Source organism: Crocodylus siamensis, chromosome 1 (assembly GCF_052110815.1).
Source record: "Crocodylus siamensis isolate JL-2025a chromosome 1, ASM5211081v1, whole genome shotgun sequence".
Taxonomy (NCBI): domain Eukaryota; kingdom Metazoa; phylum Chordata; order Crocodylia; family Crocodylidae; genus Crocodylus; species Crocodylus siamensis.
The window spans coordinates 108,650,974-108,670,556 of NC_143395.1; the positions used below are offsets into that span (position 1 = coordinate 108,650,974).

A 19,583-nucleotide genomic window follows, 5' to 3' on the forward strand; every position below is an offset into this window, starting at 1 on the left:
TAAAGAGATTTCCAATTCTTTGTATTACTACAAGTAATAAAAAGAAACTGGGAAAGGAATATGCAGGCGATGTGCAATGTGTACCACTGCAAATAAATAAAAAAGTAAATAAAATCATTATCTGTCATCCCCTGATATCTGAAGCAACAAGATTCAATGAAATATATATTTTGGAGGCCCCCTGCAGAAGTCCACATACAGCCCCCAGCTCTTTATAAAACAACCCTACCAAAACAGAACCATAGTGCAATAGAAAACTAAACAGCCTTGGGCCCTGGAAAACTGTACCATGTGGCCCTAACAGCATCCCTGGAACAAATTGTCTACCTCTGTTTCCTAAAGTTTTTTTAAAATCAAGTAGACACTACAGTTTTTCCAGATGCTAGGAGTGGAAAATATTTAATTTGCAGTAGTGCCCACACTGGTTCATTAAATCATTTGTAACAGAAATTCTGTTGAGCAAGGTGCTCTCTCTGATCATGAAGGCATGTTAGAAAGTGACTTAATTCCTTAGCTTTAATCAGGTTTAATAGAACATAGAAGCAAAATATCCCTGTTGACTTTTGTTAAAAAGCTCCCAAAAAGAAGCACCTTTATTCTCACTGAGATTTCTTATAAAAGTAATTATCTCAATGATCTGCTCCAGCGGCACACAGGAAAGCACTTGCAAAGGACTTTGTGTATTATTTAAGTGAGGTTTACTTTGGCATATTTCCTTTCCTTCCAAAAGGCTCTGAAACACAGATTTATTTTTCTGAGCACTTCTAATGCATCTGTCTCCATAAATGTGCCCTATGCATAAATTATGAAATATCTATTTAGTCAGTAAGGCTTAGGGCCAGATTTTTAAAGGTATTCGGGCACCTAAAATGCTATAGTCATCTTTAAGAATTTTCAAGAGTGCCGAGCTGCATGTTTGGGCACTTAAGTAGTTTTAAAAACCTTAAATCTCAGCAAAGCATCTTTCAAGAGGATCGACGCTGGCTTTCTTTCCAGCTTTACTACTGGGAAGAGTTCTTTGTAAAGCAGTGAAACAAGCAGCTAGAGAATCAAACAAGAAACAGTTTGATTGATGGTAACAAACCTAGAAAATGCTAGTGTAATCTGACTGACATTTAAAAAAAAAAAAGGATGACTGGAGTCACTCTTCATCCTTGAAAATCTGAGCTGCTGCATGACCTAGTAGATAAGAGCCTTGGCCTTTATTCAGGCTGTACCACTGAATTTGCTATATAACCTTGGCAGGTACCAATACATGTGTTGATTCATGTGAATTATGGTGCCAGGCAGTGGTACACACACATACTTACTTGCTCCATTCACACTACCTCCTGACCTGAAAGTAGGATGGCTGACTCAGTGCAGCAATGACATGGCAAGAAACCCTTTAGCACATAACAGCAACCAGAGTACACACTTGGAGCACAGTGGCCGCAGGTGGCTTTCCCCTCCCCACACCTACTCTCCAGCTGGATGGGAGCACAAGCAGGCAGGGAGGGGGAACTTGCTCACCTGCCACTGCCACTGCCCCAGACTGAGCCCAGCCCCCAAGAAGCCAACTGGCTTGGGGCAGGGGCTCCCCTCAACCTCCAGGACAGAGAAGGAATTGGGAGTAGCAAGCAGAGAGGACATGCCTCTGAGCATGGAGGGCTAAAGGGGGTAGTCTTACTTTCTTTGAGGACTTTTTTAAGTCCCTGGTTTCTGTTTCCACCATATGGTCAGAAAGAAAAGTGCAGCCATGCCACTGCACCCCCCCCTCCCCCCCAGATCTGCCCCTGAATACACCGTCTATAAGGTAAATAAACATCAACCTTATTTTAAATGTGTGTGTAATCCCAGGGCAAAATAATAGTGGTTTTGAATTATTCAGAGGTAGAAAGAATAAAACACTGGAGACTGAATTCAAGGGAATGAAGAGAAATCGACAGAGAATGAGATGACAGGCTTTTCCTGTTTCTATTTTATATTGTTTTACGAATAAAACACAACACTTGTCCTTGTGCTTGGGCTTCCACTGAAGTAGTGCTCTGAAATGCAGCATGCTCAATTTAGTGGATAATTTGACATATTAGTAAAGATATAATTACTGATAGCTTTTGTATTAAATTGCAAACACATTTCTTAAAGGTTATACAGAAAAAGCAGAGAACAATCCTCTGTGACTGAAGAACAGCAGCCCTTGATGGAAAGGTAAAAAAAAAATAAATAAAAAAATACCAGAATAAAAGGTCACAGGGCCTGACTTCCCAGTGCATTACAGCTGTATTCTAGTAATATTGCTTAATTAATCTGAGTTACACAGGGCACGTCTATACGTGTGCTTTAATGCCCACTAGCCTATTTTAATGCACATTAAAGCACCGGAAAAAAAAATCCATGCTCTTTTGCTCATGTACATCAAAATATGCTAATGCACCTTTTTCTAGTACCTCACAATGGAGGTACTAAATTTAATGCACATTACCAAAAGCACATTAATGGACACATAGATGTGCCCACTAAGATTAAGACTTAAAAAGTGATGTAACTTTTAAAAAAAAACATGGAGAAACTAGCTTACAGCCCATTTTAGAGAAGTAAGCTTACCCATAGAGGAAATAGCCTGATCCTCCACATATTGAAGTTAGTGTTATAGCTTCCAGTACCTTTGCTGGGGTACCATCAAACCTAAATTATGGCAAGATTTACCCTACTGCCTGTGTTGCCAGTAGAAGCAGAGACTTTTGACAAATTATAGTAATACAATAACTTACTATATTTTAACCTAAAAAATCCCCAAATTCTCCAAGCATGCACACACACACGCGTGCGCAGGCACACACACACAAAGTGTTCCAAGGACACTCCCACTGGGGTGCAACTGAACACCTCTCCAGTCCTTACCCCAGCACACAGATCACTTAAGCTAACTCTCAAATACACATTTTACAAGTGGATGTGAAGAAAAATATGGGGGGAAGGATGTGAAATTCCCTTCACTGAAGTAGAAGGGAATTTTAAAGATGTGTAGAAATACATAAGTCTCTAAATTAGAAGCGTTGTGTTCATTCAACTACCCTCACTGCTAAAAATGATTGCCCATTATTTTTAAACTGATTTGTACTACTTTGTATTTCAGCCATTGGATCTTACTTTATATTTTTTGCTAAACTGAAGCATAACCAAATCTCAGCCTGATGTGGCTCACGTAGATAACACTTACAGAGTAGAGGAGGAAGCCTCTTCTACTCAAATGCAGGGGGATGATAGCCCCATTTAGGTGAGGGCAAACAGAGGGAGTTTGGGGACTGGAGGCTTCTGGGAAGAGGGAAAACAATAAGAGCTGGAGTTAGGATTGTGGGAGACTGGGAGTAGCTGGCCAAGAAGACTGGAATAGGAAACTACATGACTGGAAGAGAATTAGAGACATAGCTCTGATGAGCCAGGGTGCAGAGAAATTACTAGGGCCAACTAGGCAAAGAGTGGGACAGAGAGCGAAATCAGGAAGATGGGATATTGAGGACATACGTTTATGATTAAATTCAACATAATGTTGACCATTATATAATGCTGTGGTGTTTTTAAAGCCCAGCTACTACTGATTTTAGTTCCAGCAGAGAGATTGCTCAGCACTGCAACATATCAGAAGTCAGACACCTAGAAAACTAGGAATACTCAATTAATGGCTATCTAAAGTTTACTGTAAGTAACTTTGGGACTGGAGACTGCTCTATACAGAAGGCCTTTTGCAGCAGAGGCAAGGGTAGACTCTAACATCCTAAGCATCATGCAGCTGCCTTTGCAAGGACAGCATCATTTCCCTTCATGCAGCTCCCTGTTTTCTGTCATACACATTCCAACTTCGGCAACAAATGGGACAGGGGTCCTATGGGCAGAAGACTCCTGTACTAGACAGCCCTGCTTTATCCACAGAGGAGATCCATTGTGTGCACTGAAGGTACACACACACACACACACACACACACACACACACACACACACACACACACACACACTACTATCCTGTTGTTACAAATATCACAACACATACACACAAGGGGTGAATTAAGCTAGCACAGTCACCCTAAATAATGGCATTTCCTCACTTCTGAATGTTTGCCTTTATCAAGTGGCATTCATGATGCATGTGCAAAAATGGCTATATCAGTCTCTCACACCGTGCATTCATTTACTTACACAAACACCCTCCCCTCCTTTACAAATCCACCCACCACCTACAGATCCTGCTGCATTTCATTGGAGCTGTGGGTATTCCACCATCAGGCCCGGAGGCGTTTTAGAGCATTAAGATAAGGAGGAGAGGCTGAAGTTTCTGTCAGAGCAAGGAATAAGGCCTGAGGAAACCCTGATTCTGTCCCATGAGTCCAGCCCCAAGCCCTTTCTTGCTGCAGAAATCAAACCTTTTAGGATCTTGTATAAAAAAAAGCTCCCTCCAGGTGCACAGAGCATTCTGAACAGTCCCTCGCTCTATCCAAATAGAAAATCATCTGTTCACCTGTCCAAAATAGATGGGTGAGGTTCTTCTATAAAAACATGCTGCTGCTATGAGATGTTAACACAGGTTGCTGGGGTTTATTTTTTAGAGGATTTTACACTAAACTGATTTCAGCCTAACCGTGAAAGCAGTAAACAAGAACAGCAGTCATTAGCCGCCAGATTTGTTGTTACTGAAAGCAATCATGTAGTCTCAGTGACCAAAGCCTTCTCTGGCAGAGATCTTTCTCCGGATCCATCATTAACATCTACATTCTAATGCTCCTAAATAATTCAACGCAGCGGTTAGCCTTATGTCCTTGCCTCTCTAGCCTGAGACTGTATATTCAGCAGAGGTGAGGAGAAATTTGGATCGATTTTTCCCCTCCCTTCCTACAAGGTGTAAGGAACTTTTACACTAGGCACTGAGCTCTTCAAAGAAAAAAAAAATGTTTATTAGATATCTAAATATAGAAAATTTATCTATCCAGAGTCAAGACCATGTGGTCTCAGAAATCACAAGCAAATTCCCCTTTAATGCTCCTAATGCAGGGAACTCTCCAATCAGAATGTTATCCCATCCCTGATACCTGATGCCAGCTTGTCTAGTAATGTAGGCCAGTGAAGCAAATCCAGAGAGATTGAGTTGGAACTAAGAGGAGCATCCGAGATCTATTTAGTTTGTTGCTGTTCCCTCCCCTTTCCCACCACTGGCACACATACATTTTCCCCTCCTCAGCGCTGGAAATAGGAAAGAATTTATAAAATGCTCATTAGCTGAAAGCAGCCCAGCTGGGTCAAAACTAAGTGGGGGCACTGCTTCAAACTGCACAGCAAGGTGGAAGGATTAAGATGGAGTACCAGGTTAATGAAAGCATGAGGTGGCTCTTAGGCAGCAGCTGGAGAAAATATGGACACGCGGACAGGGGAAACTACAACTGGTTAACCAGCGAACCAGGTGTGACACTTCTGGAGACACAATTGCAGGTCAGTTCTTCAGCTTCTCTTTGTGGCATGTTCTTTGGCTTTTTTGCGTGATGCCTTGGTGTATGGAATAGAGCTAATGAATGGATGTTGGGATAGCATTGCAATTACTCGCTTGGAAACCTCCAAGTAGTAATTGCTTAGTTCCAGAAAGTCACTGCATTTTGTTATCATTTCCTACATTGCCTTTCTCCTTCACTGCAAACATGTTTCCAAGCTTTAAAACCTGAGAAGGCAAACCTGATGGTAGAAAAAGAAGTTTCATTGTTCAAATAGAATTACAAAAGCAGTACATGGCATTCTGCTATTCTTATAGTCCTTTTCCTGGTTTTTACACACATACATTTTAGATCTTGTCCTTAGAAGCCCTTCTATAGATGTTAGAGAGCAGTAGTCAGCAATAAACTCTAAAACGGACAAGGATTACTTTAAAGAGGAGGAAAAGCATGAAGGGAAGAATCTGTGAGATTAGAGAAGCAGTGTGTTTTATTCCTCAGATATACTGAAAGAGGTCCTAGCTTCAGCATAGATACAAATGCATCCCTGGTGTAAATCCATTGCCTTAAGTGATGTTGATATCAGCTCAGGAGTGAGATTGTCTCTGCTACTCCCAAATAAGACATCAAGCATAAAAATAATTAAAAAAAAAAAATGAGGAAAGCAGATTTTTAGTGTCCCTGTGATTATAACTAATTCCAGGTTAAAGTTAAGTAGAACCAGTCCATTACAAAACAATAGATGTTGGATGGTATTGTCTTCATGTCAAATTGATTCATTTGAGGTTGAATGGAATTGAACAACAATAAAAGCAATCTTTCGAACAAGTGGAAACATGTGCAGTGCCCCTGTTCTAAAAGAGTTTGAACAATTCTGCAAAGTAATGTTAGTCTTAGTTTTCATCAAAATACTTCTCATTATGCTGCTGTTATGTATGTATTATGCAGTAGTTATTTTAATATCAAAGAATACTTCCTAAGAGTCAATCCAATTAACATTCAACAATGGATGCTCTGAAACATTTTAAAAAGAAAAATACAATAGGAGATAAATCTAAAGAAATCAGTGTGCTGGTTTTCAAGAAAGCTTGAGTTATTAAAATAAATACTACTGACTTTCAATTGCAATATTTTCCTCATTCACTTCAGCACTTCTGAAATGTTTGATTACCTATTTCACTTTTTAAAAAGGTATAAATATATTCAATTAGCAATAAAACAAAGGCATTTTTTTAGTTTGAGAATAAATAATGTCTATACAAGACACGGTGCCTCAACGAATCATTACAACAATAAAATCCCTACAACAATAAAATAATCACTTCAACAGGAATCAACACCTAGAGCCACACAAACATCTACAGTAGTGTCTACCCAGTGTTCTCAGTGTTATGGCAAGCACTTTCACATCTTCTCTTATTTGGGTTATCAGTTTTTAAAGCAAGTGCTTGGATAGCTATTGTTCTTATTTTAATTTTGTCTAAACAAAAATATCAAATCTGACAATTCAGCTCCTCATTATGGAAATGCCATACAACTGATCCTTTACTTAGACTTCATTTCTTTACTAAGCAACTTGAGTGGCAACCTTACCTACGCTAACAATATCACGCAAGCTATAAGCTGGAAATTCTACAGGCCAGGCATGTCTTACATGTGCAGTGACTCATACGGACAGGCTTTTATTCCTCTCCTACTTTTATTCCCTTTGTCAACTGTTTGACAACTGACCCTCTCCTCCAACCCCTACTAGGAAAGGAATGAAACCTAGGAAACAAATGAAGGAAGAGAATAAAAAAAAGTGAGATCATTTAAAGGACTGGACTCGATGGCTTAGGAAGACATCTGCAGTCATGTGTGTAAATGCCCTAATCATTCCACATATGTTTAAAGCTCTACATACACCAGCAGATGTCAAATGGAGGGAGGTTGTGTGTGTGTGTGTGTGTGTGTGTGTGTGTGTGTTTAAACAGTCATCTCCTCCTTTCCCTTGGGTGCATCTGTATCCATAATTTTTGATTACCAAGGACATTTCTCATGAAGAAGACAGGAGTCATATCAAGAAAATAGATAACCATCTGGTAGAGAAGTGAGATTTAACTCAATGCGAATTTTGCTTCAAATGTAAGCTGCATTAATGGCCTGAAATGTGCACTTAAATTTAAAAAAAATAAAAAGAAATTATAGTCACATTTTCAACTACATGTTTCACCAGATGGGGATTCCACTAACTCCCCCCTCCTTCATACAGATATATACAATGGCAAAAGATGAGAAAATGAAGGACAATCTAATCCTTCATTTCTCTGAATTAATACTGGAAGAAGAAATATCTGCCACTCCCCTTTTCAGGGCTAAGAGACAAAAGCAATCCTAAATCCCATGAGCTTCACATTTTAATATTTGTTTTATAGTCCACAGTTTTCATGTTTACATTTGTGCTCCAGAAGACCCACACCTTATTCATGAGCTATTCACCTTTTTGCTGTGCATTGTTTAGTATGACCCAAGGCCATAGTTACTGACAGTGTCCACATATGCACTTTAATATGTAGTAGCTTATTTTACTGAGCATTAAATCGTCATGGCAAAAAAGTTGTTAATACGCTAATGCACAGTAAAATCAGGCTACTGCATATTAAGGATCACTAAAAAAAAAGGTGTGCACTCTTGCTACTGCACATCAGGGCAGTCTAAATGCATTTAGTTAGTACCTCAAATTAGAGGTGCTAAATTTAATGCACAGCAGCAAAAGCACATTAATGAATGTGTAGATGCACCCACTGTCTACTGTTTAAACCCTATTCTGAAGAAAAAGTTATGTTCTGTAGAGGTTTTTTCTGTGGTATTCATCACTAGAATAGCTGATGCTTCATAAATTTTTAAAGATTAATTTTTACCACGCCCTTGTGAAATGAAGCGGTATTCTGAGTAGATGGGAAATGCAGGAACAGGGCAATGAAGGTTAAAACAAGTCATTTATTGTGGATGCCCATTTAAAAACTCTAGGTCTTAGGTTTTCAGAATACCTAACATTACAAAGTATTTTATACCTTCAAAAGAAATACCCCAATGATTTTATTTTTGAGCTCTTTATGCCTGGAAAAACTTTTGCAAATGAGTCCCCCAAAAATGAGGAACAGAGGTAGATCCAGAATACAACCACCCCCTTTCTTCCCTCGTTTGATTCCTGCTCCCCCCCAAACTATAAAACCAACTGCCTAGGAAGGGCAAGAGCTATTCAGGTAGTTCTGAGTGTCAGCTAACTTTATGGCTTATTATCATCTCCCTGATTCCTGTTAATCTCTCTACACTCCACACGCGTTAACAACCATCTCTTCTGGTATGTTCTTGATGTTTTACTACTTGAAATGTTCCTCTTTTCTGCAATTTTGCTGTCTCTTAGTAAAGCTGTCACTAGGAGTGGCTATTTCAAAGCCCTTCAGACCGTCTTTAGCCCTAACTAAGAAACTTAACTCAGGTGTAGTAATATTAACCCAGGTGTAGAAAGGACTGACATTGAAGAATTGGAGGCACTGTCAAGGTCCATAAGTAGGCTAGCTTTTGTTTTATGAATCTGAATAAGAGACATAAGTTCAACTGTAATGACTATGATTAATGAACCTTCTACTATTTTTGCCTATTTTGTTGAGTTTTTTAAAATTTCATATATACTCCAGCAAATCAGTGCACATTCCAATGCTTGCATTTGTTTTTTGCTTTGTTTTTCAACTGAATGCTAGCCCCCTACCATATTAGTAAAGCTTCTAGTTTCTCTAACTGGAGAAAAATGTTGTCTGTTCTGATGATGTGACATACCACCTGCAACTGCCTTTTCTAACCCTAGATCCACCCATGGTGAGGAATACCTGCTAAGCTAAATGTTTGTAGTCCACCATTAAGCAGTTTGTCTAGCAGCATATAGTAACTCTGTCATACAGGTTGGGGTAGAATCCAGGCATTCAACTTCCCTAATCTTTTACAACCAGCTTTTCAACTCCTGCAAAATCTTCCTAAAGACAAACTCCTTCACTACAGTACCCTGGTTTATCCCAAGAGCAAATTTATCCTGAAGGAGGCTGGAAGGGATCTTGTATGGGGGCTTGGTGGTGGGGAATGTACATGATCATTTAATTACCGAACAGTTTATATGATACATTGGGCCCAAATGTAATTAAGGGTGTTCAATAAAACACCCTGAATTCTGGCTTTTGACTTTGCAGTTTTAAATACCGTGATGCTGCACCATGGAACATTAACACCCACAAGGGTTATTAGTAATGTCAGAACATTTAGATCTACCTGACTGATCTGTCTTCTGAGTCAAATGAGTAACTGGTAGCAGAAGTAGGTAGTCACCCCCTCTTTGGACCAGCACTAAGGGAAAATGGGACACTGCCAGGAAGATGATTCACAAAATATTTTCTTGTGAGACTGGGAAATATCAGTTTCTATCCCAAAATGAGGGTAATTCTATGTCAGTGAAATTTTTACCAGCCTCTAGTGGTAAAAATTTTTACTCTAGTGGTAAAAATCTACTGATTTTTTTTCCTATTTCTGTCCAGATCTGAACTCTTCGCCATCCTGTTGCCCTGCCTCCCTCTGATCCACCTCCTGGAACTGGCCCTCAGGCCATAACTTGGTCACCCCTGTTACAAGTGGCAGAAACACCTATTCAAGTGTTAAGAAACACTTTCCATTACAAAACCTGGTTTTCAATTGCTTATTATTTTGACCAACTTCAAATATTTGAGTTGTTATATTTCATTATGGGTATGTGGGTGGGAAAACCTTCAACCACAATGGTTTAGCCACTTCTGAGAATTAGGTGAGAGGGAATACACACGCACACATGCATTACACACTCCTCTGTGCCAACATTTAAAGAGAGAGAAAAAAGAACAAAAAATACTGTGCCCATTCCTTTGTGAAACATTAGAGCCCCCCATGTTTTGGATCAGCGATTTGATATTTAACAGGGGGTGGCCATTGTGTCAAGGATATGACTTTTGACACTTAGACAACAATCTACCCAAACCTGGTGTAGAAAATTTGAGCAAATTAGAAACTTTTGGGGGGAAAAAAGTTGTGGTCATACTTGCTCAGTATTTTTAGCAGCCAGATTCTTAACAGTGGGCATATTCCATCACAGAGCTTAGTAAGTCTTCCCCTACAAACACAGCAAGCCAAACTGGGCTCTGGTCTGGCCACTGAACTAGGAGCAGGAAGATTTTTTTTCTTGTGTGCCCCCAGTACCCATCCCTACCCCATTCTGAACCCAGGTAGTATGAGGAAGGAAGCCATCTAACTTGAATGCAGAGGGCACACCACCTGGCACAAGACCTACCAAACAATGGCACTGGCAGTAGGAATTGTTTGGAGGAGAAAAGTGGGACTAAGAGCTGGGGTGGTATAAGTCAATTTGGCAAGAACACTAGGATTGAGCGCTCATGGGGTAGATGGAAGAAGAACTGGACGGGAAAGTCAGAGATCTGCTGAGGGGGCAGAAAACAGGAAGAGAAGTAGGACTGTGAAGGAAGACTGGAGTTGGGTATCAATGGGGATGATTAACACAGGCCACAGAACTGAGAGAGGCCACTCACTGGAGATGAGGGTCTGGGACAAAGACAAATTAAACAAGAGCCACAAGTGGGAGATCTGGTGCTACTTCAGCAGACAAACTAGGACTGAAAGTTGGGGGAGTGGCTGGAATTGACTCTGAAAGGCTGCAACTGGGACTTGCTGGGCAAAGAGACTGGGATTGGGCAAAGAAGCTCAAAAAAGTGAGAAATTCAATAGAGACCGGAACTAAATAAAGATGGACAGGGATTGGAAAGGTACAGGACAGAGATAAAGACAGACTGATATGGGAGGCAGGGGAGGGATCTGCAGCAGTTGATGCTGCAGCCGCTCATCTTCCTACCAAATTTCCTGGGGAGCCCCACGGACTGAATGATGAAGCTTCACATACTGCATTGGGCCCGTGGGGCCAGAGGAGTTGGGCACCATGGATCTATAACAAAATGATACGCCTATCCAAAAGATAAAGGTACAATGATATCATTTGCCTGTTTAAGTTATCTATCATGGGAAACAGCAGCAGAGAAGACCCAGTAGCACAGGCTTTAGTATGTGCTGGCAGCCAGAGTACCAATGCAAACTTTCACATACCAAAGACAAGGCAAGGTAGCACCTTAGACACAAACTGTTTCAGAGACGCATGAACTCTCTAGCATCTGATGAAGTAACTGTCACCTATAAAAGCTTATGCCTCTCAGAACCAGTTAGTCTAAAGTCGGGCAGAAGGCAGGGAAGGGCAGGGTGGCTAACTACCTCTACTAACAAGGCTAACTGCCTCTTTCTACTAATAGAGTCATAAAAGAATTTGTATTCTGCTTGTTAGTACATGCCTACGCTGTTGTGCCTTTGTGGAAACTGTGACCTATGCTAGCTACATTAAGCTAGAACTGTGCTAAAAAAACCCTTCAATCATATCTTTATTTTGCAGTAGAGACAGAGTATGAAGGATGCTTCTTCCCCGGCTGTTATCACTGAGCTCAGTAGAAGATGTACCACTGACTTTAAAAGTGAGAAGGAGCAGGTCTTTACACAAGTTTTATTAGTCTTCTAGAACACCGGTTATCCTCCTTCAACCTAAGTGATAATCACTGGTACCTATGTTATTTTTAGCATATTGTCTTCCCACACTTTCTAAATCATAATCATCAGTGCTTCAGAACTTTCACCTTTCTTTTGTAACAAAAGATTCAACATTTCGTGTTTAGTATTAAAACTGCATACAAGCAAAGAAACATGGCACATTATAACCTGCCCAGTATCCAATAACCCCAGGTAACCCATCCATATTTTCCCAGCTGCATTTTATCACTTGTCAACATTCCCCTCTTTTGTCCCCTCCTTCCCCCTCCTTACACCTATTAACTCCTATCCCCTCTGACCCCCCCTGCCATGCATTTGCATTTTCACAGACCTGCATTTTGTATATTGGCTTAAGCTTCTGTTCAGACCCTAGAGAGAAGACAAAGACCAGCAGATTCTCCCCAGGCCTGAGGAAGGGCTTCCTGTACCTGAAAGCTTGAAAAGAACAATTTTTTCCAACTATTCAATTGGTCTAATAAAAGACATCCCATCTACCCAAATAACCTTGCCAGAAAAGAAACACAGCATTTGTTAGTTTAAATGCACTAAATTGACTAGGTCAAAACAGAATCTCGCATTGGCTAAGAACAAGTACAATTAGATTGGTTAAAAATCTATTTGCACTGCTTACACTTGCAGTCACTTTGGCCATTCAAATTAGATTACTAAATGTCATCACCCAGTTTTCATACATTAGGACAATGAGGGCTAACCTTTTTGCCAGGTATGCCACAAATTTGCCCCACTCCCTTTCTCAAGTGCTGCTCCAATCCTCTTTCCCTGCCTGATCTGCTGCTCTGCTTTCTTCATTGTGCTCTCTGTCCAATTTGCTGCTTTGCTTTCTGCTTCTTGTCCTATCTGTCACTGGTCTTGCCCTACTGCCTGTCCCATTCCTCACCCACCACCATCTGTTGTGCACCACACACAGAGGCTACCAATGACACTTGTGAGACCTGTCTCCCCTCCCCCCTCCGATTAGGACAATGCTGTAGCTTTCATTTACAGCTACTACAGGACAATATCCTAACCCAACTGGACAGCTGTTTTCCTGAAAAACCTATTATTACTATTAAATATTCTAGCACATTTGGGGTTTTTTTTTAAAGGAAAACCTAACACACACAACCCAAGTGTTGTTCTTAAAAGCTACCCAAGTAGTATAACTTTAAGTAGACAAGAATAATACTTTCCAAGAGAGATGCCCAGCTCTAAAAAGTTTATGGAAATACTACTAACACATGGGGTCTTGTTGATGATTGGCAATCTTTCTAAATAGACATAATGCACTATTTTACATTAGTTTTCCAGCTGCTGACATGTTGTGGGTATTTGAAAAGATGAAATAAAAGTAACATGTAAATATATTCAAATATTCTAAAGTTTTTAGACAATTGCTTCATACTGAACAGGTGCATGTGCATTGTACGTGCATTAATGCAACTGAAAAATACTCTGACTCAAATTAAGTAAACTAATTCTGACATTTAAGTGCAACAATTTACTGTGCTGCCATATACCACTTGTATGGGACTATCCAGCAGCACACTAAATTAGTCTACTGCACCCTAATTGGCATGATGGTGAGGCTTTACTGCACAGCAAATTAGTCTGCTGCACAGTAAAGCATCTCATATAGATGTACCCAATAATACCTACTGCTAGACATGCAAAGATACAGCAGTCTGATATCGGATCGGTACTGATATAAAGAAAATTGGTTGTACTGGAAATCAGCCAGATGGGGCCGATAATTTGTCTGATAAATGCCAGTGCGTGTGCACAGCCACAGCACAGCACTCAGGCACCGAGGAGCACAGCCTGGCAGCGTGGAGAGCTGCCTCCAGCTGGTAAGTCCATTGTGGTGGAAGAGGAGGAAGGAAAGGGGCATAAGGTGGTAGATCAACACCAGCCCCCCCACAGTGAGGAAGTGGGCAGGGGCAGGGGAAGGCACTGCCCAGCCAGGGCAAGGCCGAACGGGGCACAGGAAGGAAGCGCGGTTCGTTTGAAGGGGTTGGCTCCCGCAGCTACACACACCCTGGGAGTGGGGGGGGACATGTGCCCCCCAGATTTGTGCGGGGTGAGCAGGTGGGCTGCAGCTGTGGACTGGAGCTGGGCTCTTCTCTCTGGGGCTGTGCTCAGAGCGGGGGCTACAGCCACACCAAATTTCACCATAGTTCCCTCCCAATGGCACCTTGCATCCAGTGTAACCCTGGCTCTTCTCAGCACCTGTGGGGAGGCAGGGGTTGAACCAGGAAGAGCCGAGGCTGTGCCGGGCATGCAGCAGCAGCAGTGCTGGGAGGAAGCTATGGCAAAATTTGGGGTTGCTGCAGCCGCCTCCATAGCTCCCACTTCGAGCCCAGCCCCAGCAAGAGCCTGGCTCCAGCCCACTGCCCACCCACTCACCCCATGAAGATCTGAGGGGCACATACTCCCCTGTCCACACCCTGCCAGGGTATGCACAGTGGTGGGAGCCCCCACAAGCCATGTCTGTTCTGCCCTCTGTCCCATCCTGCCCTGGCTTGGCAGCAGCTGCCCCTGCCCCCTCCCTCACTGTGGCGGGGGTTGATCTGCCCCCCTACCCTTCCACCACAATGGATTTACCAGCTGGAGGCACCTCTCCATGCTATATGAGAAATTGGTTCAGTATCAGCCAATACATCTCCCTAAAGATTGGACATCAGCCCCAAAAATTTCTAACGCACCTCTACCTACTGCCTCTATTGAAGTCAGAGCTGAACCACACTTTCACAACTATGCTGCTGCCTGGTTTTCTTTCTTTCAATACCAAGGCCAGAAATTAAGTTGTACTGTCCACAACCTCTTAATTAAAAAGAAGAAAAAAGGATCACTAAATATGATGTAATTTTGTGGTGCTGTGTGTGCAGAGCAAATTGCACAACCGTAAGGCTCAAGCCATAGTCCACTGAAATAACAGAAGAAATGCCTTCAGTGGGTTTTGGTTAAGGTACTTTAAGAGGCAAATTTTGCTGGTGGGAACAAAAATTCAAAATTATACTCTTTTCATGCTTTGTATATATTGATAATATTTAATGTATTTATAGACGAATACTAACATGATATGCGGGGGGTGGGGGGAAGGGCTGGTTATGGTAGATAACCAATCAAATGTGAGCTCTGTGTGATCCTATATATAAAAAGACTAATATGATCCTCTGGGCTCCACAATTCAAAAAGGATGTGGAGAAGCTTGAGAGAGTCCAGAGGAGAGCCACGCGCATGATCAGAGGTCAGGAAAACAGATCTTACGACGACAGGCTGAGAGCCATGGGGCTCTTTAGCCTGAAAGAGCGCAGGCTCAGGGGTGATCTGATGGCCACCTGTAAGTTTATCAGGGGTGACCACCAAGATCTGGGGGAACGTTTGTTCACAAGAGCGCCCCAAGGGATGATGAGGTCGAACGGTCACAAACTCCTGCAAGACCGTTTCAGGCTGGACATAAGGAAGAATTTCTTTACTGTCCAAGCCCCCAAGGTCTGGAACAGTCTGCCAGTGGAGGTGGTTCAAGCACCTACATTGAACACCTTCAAGAGTAAATTGGATGCTTATCTTGCTGGGATCCTATGACCCCAGCTGACTTCCTGCCCTTTGGGCAGGGGGCTGGACTCGATGATCTCCCGAGGTCCCTTCCAGCCCTGATGTCTATGAAATCTATGAATTTATAAGTGGATTCATATGAGAGTAGGGAAGCAATACAATTTGTTTGTTCCTGGAATACTATCTCCACACTTAAAAATAAATAAAAAATGAACTAGCAGGACCAAGAGCTGAGAAATCTGTATTATAAGAATCTTAAAGAAACTCGATCCATTTAGTTTATCCATGAGAAGGATGAAAGGTATCTTTACTACAGTCCTCCAACAGCTTACATGGAGAAGAGATTTCTGATAGCAGATGGCCCTTTAATCTAACAGAAAAAGGCACAACAAAATCAAATGGCTGGAAACTCAGAGTAGAAATGCAACACATTATTTCACTTTTTAAGAACATGAACTGTTTTCTTAATGTCTTACACATCATGAGCTTGATGCCAACATTTTTGGGAGAAGTTCTTTAAACTGGACTAGGCAGGAGGTGACAATAAAGTTGTTAAACAAGAACCATCTTTGGTTTCAAAATCATTGAATCACTGGATACTTTCATAGGCCATCAACAGTTTTTTCCATCTACTGCCAGATATTTTTTGAAGAGGCAGATATTTAGATTTCACTTACTATTACAGAGCCAAGGTGGCTAGTAGAACAAGCTTTGACAGGGCCCAAAACTTTTGAAAGTTCTTCTGCCCTGGTTCAAAATAGCCTAGATTTATTCCTATTCAGCACCCTCCAGCCCTGCTCTCATCATCCTTCCCCTTTTTTTAGCACTGGCCTTTAGGAGGAGTTAAGATAAGTAAACTGATGTGCTGGAGTTGGGGCTCTGCTCATATATACACACGTTAGCTTTTTTAGTAACAAGTATCATGCTGTGAGTTCATCTTTGATTATCTATCATACCTCCCCCCAACTAAGTTTTATTAGTATTAATTATAACTGTATAATAATAAAGAACAAGTAAGAAGAGAGTCACATTGAATTTTAATGCCCTATCAGCAAAACTGGGCTTCCTGTTTTTGTTATGTTAGGCATTTATATGAGGAGTTTAATAACAGCTTGAGCTGATTGACATGTATATGATATTTGTTATCTTCAATAAATTATAGGGTTTTATTATTGTAACTAGAAAGAAGATAAACATTAAGCAAATTGGGGTGGGGTGGGGTGCCATTTCCCAGGGAGTTTTGTGTTTCCACCTCAAGTCAGGTTATCACAGCGTTGATGGAGGACTCCTTAATATTGCTTTCTTCTTTTATAAGCTAGATTTGTGCAAGCTAGTGTTAAATTCAGTGTTAGATTAAAAACAAACAATGAGAACCAAAACTAATAAAAGTACCAACAAAAATATGAAGTCTAATACAGTAGACCTTCCCCCCCAGCTTATACTGTGAGCCTTATAAATAGAGACCTACCTAAGTCATGGCAAGACAAAGGCTTTTTTGTATCCTGCTCACAGTGAGCCAAACTTGTTTTACAGACTTTTCACAGCAGCCTTGCCCCTCATTGCAGATTGGTAGATGGTGCCTTCACTCAGTCTACCTCACTACCGATTTTTTTTTGGTTGATTTCATGGGACGTAACAGCCAATGCCAGATTTCCTGGTGGTCACAGCTATTATGGACAATGCAGTTTTTCCTAGTTTCTCCAAAATCCATGAAACTGCGATTTAGCTAAGTCCCTACTAATAAACATACTTCTCCTTTCAATAACTCAAAGCTTCTAATCCTTGCTAAAATGAGACATGTTTAACGATCAGTAGAAAGACTTCTGCAAATCACTCAACTATGAACTGCAGTTGGAGAACCACTGACATAGTTTCTATTTATCAAATCATTTGACCAGATATACGGTGACTAAAAGAATGGGTACACATATCCAGTACGTAGATCACTGTGTTAAAAAAAAAGTTAAAGATTTAAAGATCCTAAAAGACTGATCATTTTTACTTTTTTGTTTTGTTTTTAAAATTTCAGAGCAGACGTCAAATAAGCTCAACCAAAGATGACATAGAGCCATTCTTATGCATCATTCTGCCTGCCACCATGATGCTCTTCCTGGCATTCTTGCTGCTTTTTCTATACCGCCGGTGCCAGCGACCCAGCCCCCAGAGGCAGATCTTCAGTATTGACCTCCCAGAGCCCTTGCCCGAGCGTGACGTGTCAGATTTCCTTTCAGTGCTCCCCTGGAACAATGAGCAGAATTTCCATTACTCCACCTTGCTCCCAGAAGCCTCTTCCCTCACGCTGTGCTTGCCTCCATCATATGAGGAGGCTACCATGAAAACCTCTATAGGAGAGGCTCAGAGTGACCACTCTCAGGATCCGGTGCCTCCTTACGAAGACAGCACGCACTGTTCAAATAGTACATCAACTCTACAAGAAAGCACCCATGGATGAGGCTTACATCCCACTAAAGGCACAAATGTGGGATGGTTGGTAATTTGGCAAGAGAGTTTCCAAATGAACAAACACCACCAGAAATTAGAGGACAATGACGCTTGGGTTGATACGGCATTACTTTCATCAAAACATTTCAAGATGCAGCATATCTATCCTCCATTCATAGCAGCAACCACATAATAGAACACCAAGTTGATACGGGCTGGTAAAATATCTGGATATAAATTAAATGATGTACCTCAAAAATTGGACTAAACTGGAGGACATTCTCTTGGGTTAGAGAGTCAAGTCTGGGACACGAGGGTTGTCAGACAGGCCAAATGTGCTATATATTTGCCAACTGAAGAAAGGGCTTTTATTGCATAAATGTATTTCATTCTGTGCTTTTTTCTTTTTTTTCAATGGAATTGCTGGTCTTTCCATTAATTTAAGTTGGATGTGTGTTAACACAAATACAGCATTCTGCAAGTGCTCTAGCAAAGGTTGTAGCTCTCAGGAAAGTAAACAAGAAGCAAGACCTATAAAGTATCAGTAAATCAATTACAATGAGCCTCAAGAGCTGGCCAGAAGTTGAAGTCTGGCTTTCATTGCAACAATACCAGAATCCATGTAACAAGCACAAGAGACTACAGAAAACTCAGCTATTCTGAGTTAAGAAAAAGTCAGGCATCAATGCAACTAGAGACACAGCAGGATATTCATGCAACTGCCACTCGAAGTTGTATGGGACTTACAGTTATACTTTGCTGTCTTATTTAAAATTTAAGAATATTAAACCTTGTAATCTGCAGCGCTGACATGAGATGCAGCGCATAGAGATCCAACTTTTCTAAATGAATAAATAAAGAGTGAAGGAAAAAAAAAGTCAGTGTTGGATACCTCTGTGTTGTTTGAAACACAATTTCCACTATAAAAACTGAATGTTACCAAAACAGGGATACACCTGTCCAGGTGGTTCAAATTCCTGAGTATGTCTGGATATGCCTTTGTTTTGAGTATTTAATTTTCTGTGGCTTCTGGCACATGTTATGCTTAAGATACAATTAACCAGTTGTTACCCAACCACACATCAATGCAATTAATAGCATAATAAAGCAAGGAATAAGTCACAAAGTTATTACCAGGGATCCAGGTTTTCCATTTGCCACGGAAAAATGCAGATTTTCCTCCTTTAAAGGAGGAAACCCTGGAAAACCACAGGGTTTGCCCTGCAGGCTGGTAGAGTTCCAGCCTTGAGGGGGCTGCTTGGAGCTGGGGGGAGTGGAAAGTGGGTGATCAGTCCAGGGATCCTGGTTTTCCCCGATTAAAAAAAAAGACAAATTGTCTGATGAAAACCACAAAATCCATGATTAAAGTAAAAGCCTCCCTCCCCATTCACCCTGGCCTGCTGGTGCCCCTCACATCCCCCCACAGCCCTACTGGTGCCCCTCACCCCACACCCACAGCTCCTGCTCCCACAA

General features: G+C 41.3%; 1 protein-coding gene across 2 annotated transcripts in view; it reads left to right on the forward strand.

The window, feature by feature from the left end:
- SMIM28 (small integral membrane protein 28) overlaps nucleotides 1-18,922 on the forward strand; it is a 31,200-nt gene extending 12,278 nt beyond the window's left edge. The window contains exons 2-3 of one of the 2 annotated variants that reach the window (XR_016441473.1): nucleotides 11,962-12,124; nucleotides 17,698-17,777. Coding sequence is in view for 1 of the 2 variants with exons in the window: in XM_090040285.1 (XP_089896411.1) it covers nucleotides 5,326-5,460; nucleotides 17,698-18,120 (558 nt within the window). In the remaining variant the exon portion in view is untranslated. Of the gene's footprint in view, nucleotides 1-5,275; nucleotides 5,461-11,961; nucleotides 12,125-17,697 lie in introns of those variants that run through there. The other variant, XM_090040285.1, reaches the window with a different exon arrangement.
- Nucleotides 18,923-19,583: the final 661 nt, after the last annotated feature.